Raw genomic sequence first — 18,861 nt, 5'->3', positions numbered from 1 at the left:
TTGACCTTTTAAAAAGCTTTTAACAACTTTTAATGTCCCACTTGTCTAGATGATACAGAATGATTCTGTCTGGGTCAAACGCCCTCGGACGAGTTCGTTCAAGTACGAGGACAGGTTGCTCGATCAATCCAATATGGCCGATTTCCTGTTGGTTGCCTAGAAACCACATAATATACTTTTTTGTTCCTATTCCCATGATGCATCTGTGTACCAAATTTGGTTTGGCTACGCCAAAGTTTTTGTTGGGCGCCCTATTGGTGAGGGCAGATGTTTGGCCTGTCGCCATGGCAACATGATGGGAAATGGCATGGGGTTGTCATTGACTTTTTTGATCGAGACCATGTCATGAATCTGTGTACCAAATTTTATATGTCTATGACAAAATACATTTTTGCACTACCATGCAATTTCCCTAGGGGACGCTATTGCACCCATCTGAGGTTTTCTTATATAAATCTGTTCAGGGTCGGGGTGTGAATCCGTGATTAAAATTTGAGTGAAATTGGCCAAAGTTTGTGCCAGAATTTGTAGATTTTACCAATGGAGAGTTTATATCATCGCTATGGCAACGCCATAAAAAGTATGACATGGGTGTCACTGAATTTTGAATCAGGATGCCAAAATGGAATTTTGTGCAAAATTTCAGAAATTTTTGAACAACTATTTGGGAACAAATGATTTTTTTCCCATATTAATTTTTGTTTCAATCTATAGGGGGCGCTAATGCACCAAATTAATAATTTTCACCTTAAGTAGCTTCAGGGCAGAGAGTTTAACAACTGTTTCAAATTTTGTTGAAATCAGAGTTTGTTTGAGCAAATGGGAGCAATTTGTAATTCTCCAAAATTGTATGCATTTTTTGTTGCTTCACTGCTCAGAGACCGTAAGACGTGTGTGAAAAATGTTGATAACTTTTGATGTTCCACGTCTTGAAATAATGTGGACCAAATTTGAGCTTGTTCGGGTGAACGCCCTCGGAGGAGTTCGTAAAAGCTTAGCAAACATTAAGCCAATACTGCTGCCCCCTAGTGGAGCTCACAGTGTTGGCATAATAATATTTTTTCCTTGTCTTGACATGATCGACTTCTGTGTCAAATTTCATGATTGTACGTGCAAGTTTTTTTTTATGTCATTCGTATTCCCGAATGCATTTTTGAGTCGTTTGGGGGCGCTGACGAGCCATTTTATTTCTGTTTGGAAAATGGAAATAGCCAAAACGTAGGGAAGCGCAAGTTTTACCAGATGGCAAAATTTCCAGGACTTTTCGTCATTGTTTAGTGGGTGAAAAATGGGTGAGTTGGTTAGGAGGAAAATAATAATTAAAGCCGCAAGCGGCTTTAATTTTCTGATACGAGAACAATGTTCCGCTTTTTTTCGGCCGACAAACTATACATTTTTGGAAACCTCTGGCGCATTGCTACGTCATGGCGAGGGTCCCTGGTCACAACGGGTGAGTCACGTCGCGCCATTTCACTTTCGGGCCACTTGGAGCATCGCTTTGCGATATTAATAGGCCCTTCGCCAGCCTCTGCCGGCCTAATAATTACTTGGTTGACAAGGACAAGACAAAGGTTTCTTTGAAGAAAAGTAAAAGGCAGTAGCTCAGTCGGAGCGTTTGTCCACTGATCTGAAGGTTGCAGTTTGAATCCCACACTGAATGTGTGCTTGGGCACTCGTGTGTGTAAATGGGTGAGTGGTTCCTTGATGTAAAGTATTTTGAGTGCCTTGAAGGTAGAAAAGCATATCATAAAAATGTGACCAAAAGAATCTCCCCCAGTTCATAGGGCATGATTGACAGATGGATTAGAGACACGCAAAGTTCATCTATGTCAAAACAAATATTTTGCATTTTACAAGAATGCTGTTAATCTAAAATGAGAGAAATAACATTTTCTTGAAAATGATGGGTGACTAATGAGGTCCTCAGTTTCACATGCATCACTGAAATATACATGTACATTTTACAGCTGTGTTTGAGCCTGGCTCAAGGCACAACAGGGGAAATGAACTCAGACTACACAAATATCAGTTTGAACTTTCCAGCCAAGCAGTCTTCAGCAACCGGGACAAAAATCACATACCGAGGTTTAACCTTCAGATTCTCCTTTCTCGTAACCTGTAATAAAGGAAGGCTAAGGAGTGTGATTCCTCTGTAGTTGGCACACACCCTGCTACAGACACCTGTAGTGCCCGGGCTCTTCCAGGTGAGGGATTCTCGCTGTTTTAGTAAATCAACAAAAAATGGGGGGGACTAAAAAGTTTAACAAGAATTAGGACTTTCCACAAAATGTGGTGTCTTTAGCATTAACTAAATTGAAACAGTTGCCTGACGAAATTTGAAAAAGTGGGTAAATGGACAAAAATGTCATCACCCTCCCTTCAGTGGTATTCTCCAGACTCAGCCAGTGCCTTTAAGAAGAGATTACTTTTTTTTTTTTATATTTCTTCATTTTTTGAAGGATTAGGATGAAGTATTTGTCATTGGGTTCCAGCTGTATGCTCCTTCATTACGTTTGCCTCTCTCCCCTCATTCCCTCATCTCTCACTCCCTGTCAAACTGTACACATGTCGGCGCAGATTTTTTGATTTCTTGTTAGGCTACATGTGAAGAGGTCCGTTACAGCCAGCGTTGTGCATGAACAAGTTCAACAGAACGTGTTCACCGAACACGTTCACTTTTTATAGTCAACTTTGAACTGAACGCAACACATTTGTAAATCAAGAACTTGAACGCAAATTTGTTAAAATTATGTGAGATGAACGACGTACGTCACTGTTGGGGTTCAGTTAAACGTTGGGATTTGTTTTCACCTGATTAGTCGACTGACAAGGTCTGCTCACACTTTTTAGGGCCTGGCTCCACTGCACGTTTACGAGCGTAACGTTGCAAAACCACAGCCGCACGTCAATGCAAAGGCAGCTCCACCGGCAACTGCAGCAGGACGTACACGCACAGCCGTGGCTCTGGGTTTGTCACTGGGAAAGCTGATCAAACTTGACTGGGTGTGTTTAGCCGCTTGGATCAGGTCATCAGTATCAGTGTTCTGGACCATTTCTATTACTGTAAAGTGGCCTATTATGCAATTAACCCAGGCTACACAGTTAAAACTGAATTTGTTCATCTACAATTTCCCAGATTACAGGAAATCACATCTATTTTGTTAAAAATGTCCCTAGACGTCCCACCACAAAATTTCTTTTTCAAATGTGTCCTCATTTTCTTTTTCTGTTCTACATGCTACTGTTAGGCCAATTAATATGCAACATTTATGTGTCCTAGTAGTCACCTTCAATCTTCAAATCAGGTTAGTAATAATAATTAATAATAAACTCATAAATCCTGTGCTCAGGTCTCTGCACTGGCCTCTGGTGGCTCAGAGAATAGACTGTGTTGCTTGTGTACAGGTCTGCATGGCCGAGCATCAGAGTATATGACATTTTCGGGATAGGGTCAGGCCTTCTGCTGGTGCCTACAGTCAGGGTTAAATGGGGAATATGGAACTTCCTGAAGATGTGAGACAGGTCTCTGACCTGTGCTGTGTAAATGACTGCGCTGTTCTTTTTTAAAGTAAAAAATTATGATTATTTATATTTTACATTTTCATTAGGGTTTTAAAGCACTCCTTTTGTGAATTACTACAAATAAACTTGTCTTGCCATTTTTGTATGTCCATGTTTTATTGCAAAAGCACATAGAGGGTAAGATAACTTTAAGTGTTGCTTAACTTCTAACTGGAGGGTGCATTTCAGTTATTGCTCATTGACAGTTCTGGGAAGTAAAAAGAAAATAACTTGCACAGTTTTTTTTTCTAACTGCAATCTGGTACAGTTACTGTTGCAAATAAGAAAAATAAGAATACTCCGCTCTTGCGATGCATGTGCAGTTTGTCCTTTTCATGTCATTTTTCTTTCACTATAAGATTAGTAAACTTGATGTAAAAGGATTCAGAATACAGTACTCCGGTTAGCCCAGGTAATGGAACACTTTACAAAATACATTTAATTCAGGGTTCAGTATTCAGTAACTAAATTGCACCTAAGCAGACCTTGATCATATTAATTGCTTGTATGTTTAAAAATATGTAAAATATGTTTCAGAACATTTTATTGTTTACAGACCCTAAAAACATTACCATCATTATATTATATGTTATGAATGACATCTAAATGAAAATATGACACGTTCAACATTGACTAGCCTACTCTTACTTTGTGGTAGATGCATTATTTGCACTGTGGACTGGTAAAAACAGGATTAGAAAGTTATCACACAACCTCTATACAAACACAATTCATTATGAGTTTTTCCTCTGTCTGAAAAAGTAATATGGAAATAAATTATAAATTGTGCAAAAACATTTTGAAAAAACATAACTTCTTTTATATTTTATTTTCTCACTGGTATAGTTAAAGTGTGCTGCAAAATCAATACAAAATTTTGACAGCACTGAATGACCCTGAGATAACCCTTGTAAATCCTATAGATCAGAGATAGAGCTGATAACCACAACCACACACACACACACACACACACACACACAAAAACCACTCCAGTTAATATACATTCTCCACAAAGCCTTTTTTTTTTTTTTTTTTTTTTTTACATTATCTTTTTTGAATGTGTTATTAAAACATCAATACAAAATACTGGGTTGTGATTTTTAGACATATTCAGCACTAACTTAGCTCAAAGAACATTTGCATGAGTAGAATGAGGATGCAGTATTTCCAGTGTTACAATTAGTTTCATTGATTTTCTGAACCAAGGATAAAATAATGCATAGACAAAGGGGTTTATACAAGAGTTAATGAACCATAACCAGGAAACAAGAGGTGTAGCAGTGCTGCTGTCCACAATATCCTCACCAGTGAAGGATGGGATGTAATAGGGACATAGGCACACTATAAAAACTAAAATAACTATTCCAAGTGTCCTGGCTGCTTTTAGCTCTGATTTTCTGGCTGACATTGTCACAGTTTGCTGCATAGTCACTACTTTAGACTGCACTGAACGAGCTTGAGAAACTACCACAGTAAATATCCTCACATACAGAACCACAACGACAGTGATGGGGCCGATAAAGGTACAAATTAAATCAACATTTCCAGTAATGTTGTTGAGCACTAGCACACACTCTCCATAACATGAACTTTGTGAATAAGGATCTATAAGAAAATCCTTTAAAATCAGACTATTGTAAATGAGAGCACAAAGCCAACAAGCACAAATACAGAACCTAACCCTGTTAATTGTCACTTTGGTATTGTAATGTAATGGATCACAAATTGCTAAATACCGATCAATTGAAATAAGCACAATATTACCAACTGAGGATGCCGTTACAGTGAAGTCTGTCATATAATACAAAGCACAGAGTGTACTTCCCAAGAACCAGCAGGATTCTGTTACGAGGATTTCAACTGGAAGCAGCAAAAAACCCACCAGGAAATCTGACACAGCCAGAGAGAGGATTAGCAGGTTGGTAGGACTGTGAAGTTGCCTAAAAAAAGAGCATTTTTAAATAACAGCTACTTAAATTCCAAGTTTCCTATTTAATATTGGACAATGCTTTGCCTGAAGTGCGCGATGGAGATGATGACCAGTAGATTCATTGTCACTGTGAGCAGAGCTATGAGAGAGAGCAGGTTGTACGACAGCAGCACATCTGATGGATCAGGCTGAGGCTTTCTGCATGAGATGTTGTGAAGTTCTGGGTAGCACAGTTCAGTTGTCTCCATGGTTGCAGAGGCAGGTTGATTCTGAAGACGTCGACTTTGAATTCACAGATGATATTTATGTAGTCTTTGGGTTCATGCTTAACAAACCCTCCCATTTATAGCACTATTTCCTGTGTGTCCAGTGGGCCTCCCTGAAGTTTGTTAAATGTTGCTCCTGTTTTCAAAGTGTAAATAAGTAAGTTGTGTTTTTTCTCAAAAAACAATTACAATAATTACTTGGTTGACAAGGACAAGACAAAGGTTTCTTTGAAGAAATGTAAAAGGCAGTAGCTCAGTCGGAGCGTTTGTTCACTGATCTGAAGGTTGCAGTTTGAATCCCACACTGAATGTGTGCTTGGGCCCTCGTGTGTAAATGGGTGAGTGGTTCCTTGATGTAAAGTATTTTGAGTGCCTTGAAGGTAGAAAAGCATATCATAAAAATGTGACCAAAAGAATCTCCCCCAGTTCATAGGGCATGATTGACAGATGGATTAGAGACACGCAAAGTTCATCTATGTCAAAACAAATATTTTGCATTTTACAAGAATGCTGTTAATCTAAAATGAGAGAAATAACATTTTCTTGAAAATGATGGGTGATTAATGAGGTCCTCAGTTTCACATGCATCACTGAAATATACATGTACATTTAACAGCTGTGTTTGAGCCTGGCTCAAGGCACAACAGGGGAAATGAACTCAGATTACACAAATATCAGTTTGGACTTTCTAGCCAAGCAGTCTTCAGCAACCGGGACAAAAATCACATACCGAGGTTTAACTCTCAGATTCTCCTTTCTCATAACCTGTAATAAAGGAAGGCTAAGGAATGTGATTCCTCTGTAGTTGGCACACACCCTGCTACAGACACCTGTAGTGCCCGGGCTCTTCCAGGTGAGGGATTCTCGCTGTTTTAGTAAATCGACAAAAAAAAGGGGGGGGACTAAAAAGTTTAACAAGAATTAGGACTTTCCGCAAAATGTGGTGTCTTTAGCATTAACTAAATTGAAACAGTTGCCTGACGAAATTTGAAAAAGTGGGTAAATGGACAAAAATGTCATCACCCTCCCTTCAGTGGTATTCTCCAGACTCAGCCAGTGCCTTTAAGAAGAGATTACTTTTTTTTTTTTATTTTCTTCATTTTTTGAAGGATTAGGATGAAGTATTTGTCATTGGGTTCCAGCTGTATGCTCCTTCATTACGTTTGCCTCTCTCCCCTCATTCCCTCATCTCTCACTCCCTGTTAGAAAGGCAGTCGCTTTGTCAGGAGCGCCCTCTAGAGGTGCCGTGGGTTGGTGCATGCTTTGGTTCGGAGCGCACGGCGCCGCTGTTTTTAGTTGGTTCACGAGGCGCTGGCGAGCAGGCACGTGTCGACCACTAGAGTTGTGCGTTGCTGACTGAAAGTAGGTTTGTGGTGTTCGGACTATATGGACGTTTTATAAGTCCCTTGTTATTGTTTTGCGCATGTCGGGATGTGTTTATGTTGCTACAATACCTGTGTGTTATGTTTATAAGGGAGCCTAGATTAGCTTAGCAGCTAATGCTATTTTCGTGTGTCGTGCCGTGTATGTTCTTTGTAGTTATATTGTGTCTTTATTGTGTGCCTTTATTTAGTCCATCCATGTGTAGTATTTGTGTTTGTTATATACTTACCTGTACACCTTTTGCTTTAATCTGTAGTACAGTAACTGCATTTGTTTGTTCTTTTCTTTATAGACCACACATACAACATGTTGCCTGAGCGTCATTAAACCTAAATACAACATCTGCATCCTGTCTCCTGTGTCCTGACCGGCACTCCGGGGCGAATACCACAATCAGAGATAACACCTATACAGTCCTTAAACCTGAGTGATAGTGCTCTTCAATATTGGTCCTTCGAGCCGGATGTCTGGTATCCTCCTTGGACCTCAGGATGCAGCCTAATGTAAGAGCCAGTGAATCTACACGCCCCAAGCGGAGTGTCCAACCGCCTTCTTACCTGGAGGACTATGATGTGAGCTACCCCAGACCACTGAGCACTAGGGCAGTGCAGCCGAGAAAGGAAACCACTGAGTGGCCTGCACCAGCTGCAGAGGATTTCTACTCACCTGTATCGTCACGAGCCGTCAGTCCAGTGAGTCAGGATAGATGGTACTATACTGTAGATCAGTGGACATCATCCTTGCTTGAGGACACTTATCCAGAGCAGCCAGCAGGAGCCATTGGTGGGTTACCTTACTCATCCTCTTATCGAAGACCAAGGGAGCCTTTCCCACCCTCTCCGTCATCACGGTGGAACCTGCCTCAACCTTCTGGTGCAATTCCAAGTCATTCAGAAGACCTTCCACCTCCTATTGCACCGAGACGGCGCCTTCCTCCACGTGATAATGCACCAAGTCATGACAACAGTCAAGGTAATCAGGGGCCCCCCAGTATAACTCCTCCTGCCTCGTCTGCGGTCAATCAAGCTTCTATGATTGCTAAACTGGATAATTTGATGGCAGAGCTAAGACTTTTAAAGGAGCAATCTTCAGTGCCCTCACGTCCTCCTCCTCCTCCCAGTCAAGCGAGTGCTAGACAATATTACGGCCCTCCGCTGCCACAGAAAAGAGTGCACCCCTCAAATGACTACAGTGCGCATAGATCCCTACCGCCACAAGGGGGCGCCTATACACCACTGTATAGGCCAGATGCTACTGTCAGATACAGTGCACCACACAGATATCAAAGTCAGTGCCCAGATATGCAGCATGATCGGTCGTTTATGTCACAAGAGAGGACATACAAAGGCCCTACTCCCTCCATTCCAAACTTCACCAAAAGAGACCCGAGTGAATTCGCCCGCCTGAAAATAGCTCTTAATAATCTGCTCCCAGAAGACAGCACTGAGCTATTCAAGTTTCAAATCCTGATGGATCACTTAAAGCTGGAAGACGCTCGCCTAATAGCTGATGCCTACCTTAACTCTCCTATGCCCTATACAGACACTATAGCAGCTTTGACAGAGAAGTTTGGCCAACCTCATCAACTGGCCCTACAGAAAATAGCTAATGTTATGGATTCTCCAGACATCAGAAGAGGAGACACAGAGGGCTTTGAGAGGTTTGCACTACAGATTAGGGCACTTGTGGGCATGCTGCAGACCCTGGGCCAAGAGGGAGAGATAGAGCTTAGATGTGGGTCCCACGTGTCACGCCTCCTCAGTAAACTCCCTGCTGAGATGAGATCAGAGTTCCGCAGACACATGTGCCGCCACTCCAATGCAGTGTATGACCTGGTAGAATTTTCTGAATGGCTACAGCTAGAAACATGGTGCCAAACAAGTGATGGACAAAGGGGGAATTATGGTCATAAAGAGAGAGCCATCCCAAAGCCAGACCGCCGTCGTGATTCAAAGCCAGTTCCACGTTCTACTACTCTACTGCTTGGCGCAGAAGATGTCCCTCCTCAATCGGAGAGTGTCAGCACTGCACAGACAAATAAGAAAGGTAAAAATGCACCTAAAGCATATTGCCCCTACTGTGACACTGAGGATCACTTTCTAAGCCAGTGTACTACCTTTAAGTGTTTCGACAAGGCCCAAATGATTGACTGGATCAAAACTAATAAACGCTGTTGGCGCTGTGGGAGATCACATCAAGCTGCACAGTGCAACCTAAAGAAACCCTGCAGTAAATGTCAAGGTAAACACCTACTCATACTACATGAGGTTAACAGCAGAGAACCAAAGGAAGGCACCTGCTTGGTCAGCTCAGCCGCCGAAACGCTCTTCTTGGACAAGCCTTCTGACCCTACTCGTGTCCTCCTTAAAGTTATCAGAGTGCTGCTGCGAAATGGAGACAAGACATTAGACACGTATGCGGTCCTAGATGATGGATCGGACCGTACAATGTTACTGACTGCTGCAGCCCAACAACTGGAGGTGACAGGTACTCCAGAGAACATATCCCTCCGAACAATAAGACAAGATATCCAAGTACTACATGGTGCCTCTGTTTCCTTTGAGATATCTCCTACTCACCAGCCAAAGAAATCCTATAAGGTCACGAATGCTTTCACAGCTCAGCGCCTAGGTCTAGCTGAACATTCCTATCCCATTGCTACCTTAAAGAAAAAGTACAAGCACTTGTCCAATCTACCTCTACAATCCTTCAGCTGTGTTTCGCCATTGCTGTTAATTGGCGCAGACCACCCACACCTCCTGTGCCCTATAGAGCGGGTACGTCTCGGCCCTCCAGGAGGTCCAGCAGCCATCCACACTCGCCTAGGATGGACTCTGCAGGGGCCAGCAAGAACTCTAGAGTCACAGTTACCCCCTCAGCAATGCCTCTTCACGTCACTCAGCCCAGAAGCCATTGAACTAAAGCGGAATGTTGAGAAGCTGTGGCAGGTGGACATTCTCCCCTTTAGAAATGAGAAAGAGGTCACTAGATCCCGAGATGACATTGAGGCAGTGAACCTCCTCCAAGCCAAAACTGAGAGGGTGGAGGTGAACGGGATACTACGGTATGCTACACCCCTTTTGAGGAAGAAAGATTCGCCTCCTTTCCAGGCCCCTAAAGAAGCTGTGCTGCCAAGCCTTAAGAGCATGGAGAGACGCCTGGCACGAGATCCTGATAAGGCAGCGGCTTACAGCACAGAGATGAAGAAGCTTGAGAACGCAGGTGTGGTAGCCAAACTCAGACCAAAAGATCAGAATGAGAGCAGTGAGAGCTGGTTCATACCTCATCACATGGTCCAGCATAATGGTAAAAACAGAATTGTTTTCAACTGTTCATTCAGCTACAAGGGGCTCAACCTAAATGAGTGTTTGCTACCTGGACCTACCCTGAGCCCATCCTTGGTTGGAGTGCTCCTTCGCTTTAGAGAACACAGCATCGCAATCAGTGGGGATATCAAAGGAATGTTCCATCAGGTGCGCTTGTTACCTGAGGACAAACCCCTCCTGAGATTCATCTGGCGCAACGACAGAGACAAGCCTCCAGACATCTATGAGTGGCAGGTCCTTCCCTTCGGGACCACTTGTAGTCCCTGCTGTGCGTCATTTGCCCTCCAGCAGCATGTGTTCCGACATACCCAACCTGCAGAAGATGTGAGGTTTACGGTGGAGCAGTGTTTTTACGTGGACAACTGTCTACAGAGTGTCAAATCTGTGGAGGAGGCGCGGCAGCTGGTCGACAAGCTCAGAGCTCTTCTGATCCATGGAGGATTTGACATTTGCCAGTGGGCAAGTAACAAGCCAGAAGTTATCTGTCACCTGCCACCTGAAGCCCGCTCTGACAAACTAGCCCTCTGGTTATCACACAACAAGGCAGAGGCACAAGAATCCACTCTTGGTTTGAGCTGGCATGTTGATGAAGACACCCTTGGATTTAAGCATCGGCCCGTTACCTATGGCAAGCCTACCATGCGAAATATCTATCGTACCTTAGCGAGTCAGTATGATCCTTTGGGATATATCCTGCCATTTACCACCAGAGCCAAGATAATCATTCAGCAGCTGTGGGCTAAGCCTAGGGACTGGGATGACATTCATCTGCCTGAAGACCTGTTACAGCAGTGGTTAACTTGGGAAAAGGAGCTGGAACACCTTCCAGAGATTGCTCTGCCAAGATGCTACACTAAGCCAAGTATGGACAGACCTGACATGACACGAGAAGTGCACATCTTTTGCGATGCCTCAGAGCGTGCATATGGATCTGTAGCTTACCTACGTACAGAAGATGTTAATGGTAACGTGCACTTGTCCTTCCTTATTGGTCGATCCCGAGTTGCCCCTAAAAAACAGCTCTCTGTCCCAAGGTTAGAATTGTGTGCAGCTCTCACAGGAGCTCAGCTACTTAAGATCCTCCAGAACGAGCTAACCCTCATGATTCAGAGCTACACACTATGGTCCGACTCTACCACGGTCCTAAGATGGCTTCAATCTACCTCTTGTCATTTCAAGGTATTTGTCGGAACCAGAATCGCGGAGATCCAAGATCTTACAGAACAGAGTACATGGAGATATGTGGATTCATGTAATAATCCTGCAGACGACCTGACTAGAGGGAGGACACTTGCAGAACTGGTACAGCCCAATCGTTGGAGCCAGGGGCCAGGGTTTCTCCTTCTACCTGCAGATAAGTGGCCTTCAAATCCTTCCCTCACAGCTCCAGAGTCATCTTTGGAGGAGAGAGAGTTAAAGCGGTCTGCTATTTGTGGCATGGCGGTCACTAATCCAGATCCATCCTCCGCAAACCAGTCTGAGGCTACAACCTGGCAGGAGTTGATTGAAAACAAAGTCAAGGAGCTTCATGGGGTGGCGATGCAGCAGGACCCTTCACTATCTGCCATTCCTCCCGCAGAGACATTCAAAACAGCTGAGCAACAACTCTTCCAAGCAATACAAAGGGAGAGTTTCACTGATGACTACCATTTACTCAAGAACAGTAAACCAATTCCAGCAAACAGTCGCCTTTCATGCCTTGCCCCACAGTACGATAGAGATCTAGCCCTGATCCGAGTTGGAGGTCGATTGCGACAGGCGGAGAACAGTGACACTGTTGTAGCCCATCCTGTTGTCCTTGACCCTAGCCATCCCTACACAAAGCTACTCATCAAAGACTTTGATGCCCGTCTCTGCCACCCAGGGCCTGAACGAGTATTTGCAGAACTACGCCGTTCAGTGTGGATCCTGCGAGGACGAGAGGCTGTGAGACGTCATCAACATGGCTGTCCTGAGTGCAGGAGATGGAGAGCCAAAACTGCTTCCCAGCAAATGGCTGATCTCCCTGTAGCCCGACTCCGGCTGTTTAAACCTGCCTTTTATTCCACCGGCATGGATTGTTTTGGGCCCTTCCTTGTCAAATTAGGACGCCGTCAAGAGAAACGCTGGGGTATCTTGTTCAAGTGCCTCACAACAAGGGCTGTCCATGTTGACTTGCTGTCCTCAATCGATACGGACTCCTTCTTGATGGCTTTCAGGAGATTCATTGCCCGTCGGGGGAAACCAGCTGAAGTGTACTCGGATCAAGGCACAAACTTTAAAGGAGGTGAAAGGGAACTCAGAGTAGCCTTCACTCAAATGTCTACTGACCTTCAAGAACAACTAGCCAAACAGCAGGTCAGTTTCAGATTCAACCCACCAGCAGCTCCACACTTTGGAGGTGTGTGGGAAAGAGAGGTGCGGTCCATCAAGAATGCCCTGTACACCACCATCGCTTCACAGAGTGTCAAAGAAGAAGTGCTCAGAACGGTCCTAGTCGAGATTGAGGGCATTCTGAATGCAAAGCCACTCGGCTACGTTTCATCTGACATATCCGATGTAGATCCTGTGACGCCCAACTACCTTCTGATGGGGCGGCCGGATAGCTCCTTACCACAAGTGGTTTACCCTGAGAGTGAAATGCGGGGAAGACGAAGCTGGAGGCACTCACAAGTACTGGCAGATCATTTCTGGTTTGCATTTATCCGAAACTACTTACCTAACCTCCAGACCAGAAGCAAGTGGAGAGCCCCGGTGGACAACATCAAGGAAGGAGCTGTGGTTCTACTGGCAGACCCTCAGATTCCTCGTGGACAATGGAAAATTGGACAAGTCATCAAAAATTATGCCTGGACCAGACGGCCTGATCAGAACAGTGGAAGTGAAGATCAATGGCCGGACCTACATTCGACCCATAGTGAGACTAATTGTCCTTCCAGAGATGAAGGATGAAGATGGACTAACCACCTCCTGATTAGTCTGCCTTTCTGGTTCCAATTTGCCCCGCAAATTGGGGGGCGGCTATGTTAGAAAGGCAGTCGCTTTGTCAGGAGCGCCCTCTAGAGGTGCCGTGGGTTGGTGCATGCTTTGGTTCGGAGCGCACGGCGCCGCTGTTTTTAGTTGGTTCACGAGGCGCTGGCGAGCAGGCACGTGTCGACCACTAGAGTTGTGCGTTGCTGACTGAAAGTAGGTTTTGTGGTGTTCGGACTATATGGACGTTTTATAAGTCCCTTGTTATTGTTTTGCGCATGTCGGGATGTGTTTATGTTGCTACAATACCTGTGTGTTATGTTTATAAGGGAGCCTAGATTAGCTTAGCAGCTAATGCTATTTTCGTGTGTCGTGCCGTGTATGTTCTTTGTAGTTATATTGTGTCTTTATTGTGTGCCTTTATTTAGTCCATCCATGTGTAGTATTTGTGTTTGTTATATACTTACCTGTACACCTTTTGCTTTAATCTGTAGTACAGTAACTGCATTTGTTTGTTCTTTTCTTTATAGACCACACATACAACATGTTGCCTGAGCGTCATTAAACCTAAATACAACATCTGCATCCTGTCTCCTGTGTCCTGACCGGCACTCCGGGGCGAATACCACAATCAGAGATAACACCTATACAGTCCTTAAACCTGAGTGATAGTGCTCTTCAATACTCCCTGTCAAACTGTACACATGTCGGCGCAGATTTTTTGATTTCTTGTTAGGCTACATGTGAAGAGGTCCGTTACAGCCAGCGTTGTGCATGAACAAGTTCAACAGAACGTGTTCACCGAACACGTTCACTTTTTATAGTCAACTTTGAACTGAACGCAACACATTTGTAAATCAAGAACTTGAACACAAATTTGTTAAAATTATGTGAGATGAACGACGTACGTCACTGTTGGGGTTCAGTTAAACGTTGGGATTTGTTTTCACCTGATTAGTCGACTGACAAGGTCTGCTCACACTTTTTAGGGCCTGGCTCCACTGCACGTTTACGAGCGTAACGCGTCAATGCAAAGGCAGCTCCACCGGCAGCTGCAGCAGGGCGTACACACGCAGCGCTGGCTCTGGGTTTGTCAATGGGAAAGCTGATCAAACTTGACTGGGTGCATTTAGCCGCTTGGATCAGGTCATCAGTATCAGTGTTTTGAACCATTTCTATTACTGTAAAGTTGCCTATTATGCAATTAAATGGTCACATTTTTCTATAGCACTTTTCCACCTTCAAGGTGGTGGGACGTCCCTAGACGTCCCACCACCAAATTTCTTTTTCAAATGTGTCCTCATTTTCTTTTTCTGTTCTACATGCTACTGTTAGGCCAATTAATATGCAACAATTATGTGTCCTAGTAGTCACCTTCAATCTTCAAATCAGGTTAGTAATAATAATTAATAATAAACTCATAAATCCTGTGCTCAGGTCTCTGCACTGGCCTCTGGTGGCTCAGAGAATAGACTGTGTTGCTTGTGTACAGGTCTGCATGGCCGAGCATCAGAGTATGACATTTTCGGGATAGGGTCAGGCCTTCTGCTGGTGCCTACAGTCAGGGTTAAATGGGGAATATGGAACTTCCTGAAGATGTGAGACAGGTCTCTGACCTGTGCTGTGTATATGACTGCGCTGTTCTTTTTTAAAGTAAAAAAGTATTATGATTATTTATATTTTACATTTTCATTAGGGTTTTAAAGCACTCCTTTTGTGAATTACTACAAATAAACTTGTCTTGCCATTTTTGTGTGTCCATGTTTTATTGCAAAAGCACATAGAGGGTAAGATAACTTTAAGTGTTGCTTAACTTCTAACTGGAGGGTGCATTTCAGTTATTGCTCATTGACAGTTCTGGGAAGTAAAAAGAAAATAACTTGCACAGTTTTTTTTTTCTAACTGCAATCTGGTACAGTTACTGTTGCAAATAAGAAAAATAAGAATACTCCGCTCTTGCGATGCATGTGCAGTTTGTCCTTCTCATGTCATTTTTCTTTCACTATAAGATTAGTAACTTGATGTAAAAGGATTCAGAATACAGTACTCCGGTTAGCCCAGGTAATGGAACACTTTACAAAATACATTTAATTCAGGGTTCAGTATTCAGTAACTAAATTGCACCTAAGCAGACCTTGATCATATTAATTGCTTGTATGTTTAAAAATATGTAAAATATGTTTCAGAACATTTTATTGTTTACAGACCCAAAAAACATTACCAACATTATATTATATGTTATGAATGACATCTAAATGAAAATATGACACGTTCAGCATTGACTAGCCTACTCTTACTTTGTGGTAGATGCATTATTTAAACACAATTCATTATGAGTTTTTCCTCTGTCTGAAAAAGTAATATGGAAATAAATTATAAATTGTGCAAAAACAGTTTGAAAAAACATAACTTCTTTTATATTTTATTTTCTCACTGGTATAGTTAAAGTGTGCTGCAAAATCAATACAAAATTTTGACAGCACTGAATGACCCTGAGATAACCCTTGTAAATCCTATAGATCAGAGATAGAGCTGATAACCACAACCACACACACACACACACACACACACACACACACACACGCAAAACCACTCCAGTTAATATACATTCTCCACAAAGCCTTTTTTTTTTTTTTTTACATTATCTTTTTTTAATGTGTTATTAAAAAACATCAGTACAAAATACTGGGTAGTGATTTTTAGACATATTCAGCACTAACTTAGCTCAAAGAACATTTGCATGAGTAGAATGAGGATGCAGTATTTCCAGTGTTACAATTAGTTTCATTGATTTTCTGAACCAAGGATAAAATAATGCATAGACAAAGGGGTTTATACAAGAGTTAATGAACCATAACCAGGAAACAAGAGGTGTAGCAGTGCTGCTGTCCACAATATCCTCACCAGTGAAGGATGGGATGTAATAGGGACATAGGCACACTATAAAAACTAAAATAACTATTCCAAGTGTCCTGGCTGCTTTTAGCTCTGATTTTCTGGCTGACATTGTCACAGTTTGCTGCATAGTCACTACTTTAGACTGCATTGAACGAGCTTGAGAAAACCACCAGTAAAAATCCTCACATACAGAACCACAATGACAGTGATGGGGCCGATAAAGGTACAAATTAAATCAACATTTCCAGTAATGTTGTTGAGCACTACCACACACTCTCCATAACATGAACTTTGTGAATAAGGATCTATAAGAAAATCCTTTAAAATCAGACTATTGTAAATGAGAGCACAAAGCCAACAAGCACAAATACAGAACCTAACCCTGTTAATTGTCACTTTGGTATTGTAATGTAATGGATCACAAATTGCTAAATACCGATCAATTGAAATGAGCACAATATTACCAATTGAGGATGCTGTTACAGTGAAGTCTGTCATATAATACAAAGCACAGAGTGTACTTCCCAAGAACCAGCAGGATTCTGTTACGAGGATTTCAACTGGAAGCAGCAAAAAACCCACCAGGAAATCTGACACAGCCAGAGAGAGGATTAGCAGGTTGGTAGGACTGTGAAGTTGCCTAAAAAAAGAGCATTTTTAAATAACAGCTACTTAAATTCCAAGTTTCCTATTTAATATTGGACAATGCTTTGCCTGAAGTGCGCGATGGAGATGATGACCAGTAGATTCATTGTCACTGTGAGCAGAGCTATGAGAGAGAGCAGGTTGTACGACAGCAGCACATCTGATGGATCAGGCTGAGGCTTTCTGCATGAGATGTTGTGAAGTTCTGGGTAGCACAGTTCAGTTGTCTCCATGGTTGCAGAGGCAGGTTGATTCTGAAGACGTCAACTTTGAATTCACAGATGATATTTATGTAGTCTTTGGGTTCATGCTTAACAAACCCTCCCATTTATAGCACTATTTCCTGTGTGTCCAGTGGGCCTCCCTGAAGTTTGTTAAATGTTGCTCCTGTTTTCAAAGTGTAAATAAGTAAGTTGTGTTTTTTCTCAAAAAACAATTACAATAATTACTTGGTTGACAAGGACAAGACAAAGGTTTCTTTGAAGAAATGTAAAAGGCAGTAGCTCAGTCGGAGCGTTTGTCCACTGATCTGAAGGTTGAAGTTTGAATCCCACACTGAATGTGTGCTTGGGCTTGGGTGAGTGGTTCCTTGATGTAAAGTACTTTGAGTGCCTTGAAGGTAGAAAAGCGTATCATAAAAATGTGACCAAAAGAATCTCCCCCAGTTCATAGGGCATGATTGACAGATGGATTAGAGACACGCAAAGTTCATCTATGTCAAAACAAATATTTTGCATTTTACATGAATGCTGTTAATCTAAAATGAGAGAAATATAATTTTCTTGAAAATGATGGGTGACTAATGAGGTCCTCAGTTTCACATGCATCACTGAAATATACATGTACATTTTTGTAACGGACTAGGGCTAGGATATGGCAGCGATCTGTGCAATCAGAAGAAGGTTCAGCAGGAGTGAAGGTGTGTGAATAAAACAGAACACAAAATTAGTTCAAAGGTATATATTAATAATGTAGAGTACCCCTGGACAAACCAGCGGTAATACCCTGCGAACCCACGGAAGGATCTCAGCTCCTTTAAGTTGGTTGGGACTGGCCATGTCGTAAGGGTCTTGATCTTATCTGGGTCGGTTTTTACACCATCCTGGGAAACAACATGCCCAAGATACTTCACAGAGGTCTGGAAGAACATACATTTTTCAAAGGACAGTTTCAGTCCAAACTCTTTCAACCTCTTCAAGACTTTTAGTAGTCGTTCCTCATGCTCCTCAAGAGTTGGCGCAAAGACAATTAGGTCATCAATAAAAACAAGGACCTCCTTTAAGTTTAGCTCTCCCATACATTTCTCCATCAACCGTTGGAAAGTGCTTGGAGCGTTGGTCACACCCTGCGGCATCCTGTTAAATTCAAAGAATCCCAATGGGCACACAAAAGCAGTTTTAGCTTTGTCGGCTTCTTCCATCTCAATCTGGTAGTAACCAGACTTTAGATCAAGCACTGAAAACCATTTAGATCCAGACAAGGCAGAGAATGCATCTTCCAGTTTAGGGAGGGCGTAAGCGTCTTTGATGGTCTGCAGGTTGAGTTTGCGATAGTCGATGCATAAACGCACACTCCCATTCTTTTTGTGAACCACCACAATTGGGGAAGCGAATGGTGACTCAGACTCGCGGATCACTCCAGATTCCAACAACTCCTGCAGGTGCTTCCTCACAGACATCCTGAGGGTGGATTGGTCTGGGCCTTAGCTTGAATGGACTGGGATCAGACAGTTTGATCTGGTGTTTGACTTTGTCTGTCCGGCCAAAATCCAAGTCATGCTTGGCGAAGACTTCAGATATGCCATTTAGCTGGTTGATGATGCGTTGTTTCCACTGCGGAGGGAGTGGCAAGTCTCCAAAATCATATTGCAGTTGGGAGGGTGGTTCTGTAGACTGGACTTGGT

General features: G+C 42.8%; 1 protein-coding gene and 1 pseudogene across 1 annotated transcript; both read right to left on the bottom strand.

The window, feature by feature from the left end:
* Nucleotides 1-4,687: 4,687 nt before the first annotated feature.
* Nucleotides 4,688-5,739, bottom strand: LOC129408649 (trace amine-associated receptor 13c-like). Its single transcript, XM_055152757.1, has 2 exons — nt 5,576-5,739; nt 4,688-5,501 (listed from the first exon to the last, which is right to left on the bottom strand). The coding sequence occupies exons 1-2, from the start codon at nt 5,737-5,739 to the stop codon at nt 4,688-4,690; spliced, it is 978 nt and encodes a 325-aa protein (XP_055008732.1).
* A 10,401-nt stretch (nt 5,740-16,140) lies between these two features.
* On the bottom strand, nt 16,141-17,191 carry LOC129408652 (trace amine-associated receptor 13c-like; annotated as a pseudogene).
* Between the last annotated feature and the right edge of the window lie 1,670 nt (nt 17,192-18,861).

Source organism: Boleophthalmus pectinirostris, unplaced genomic scaffold (assembly GCF_026225935.1).
Source record: "Boleophthalmus pectinirostris isolate CB_2022bp ecotype Guang Dong unplaced genomic scaffold, ASM2622593v1 HiC_scaffold_1, whole genome shotgun sequence".
Classification (NCBI taxonomy): domain Eukaryota; kingdom Metazoa; phylum Chordata; class Actinopteri; order Gobiiformes; family Gobiidae; genus Boleophthalmus; species Boleophthalmus pectinirostris.
This window is presented reverse-complemented; position numbering and strand designations above follow the sequence as displayed.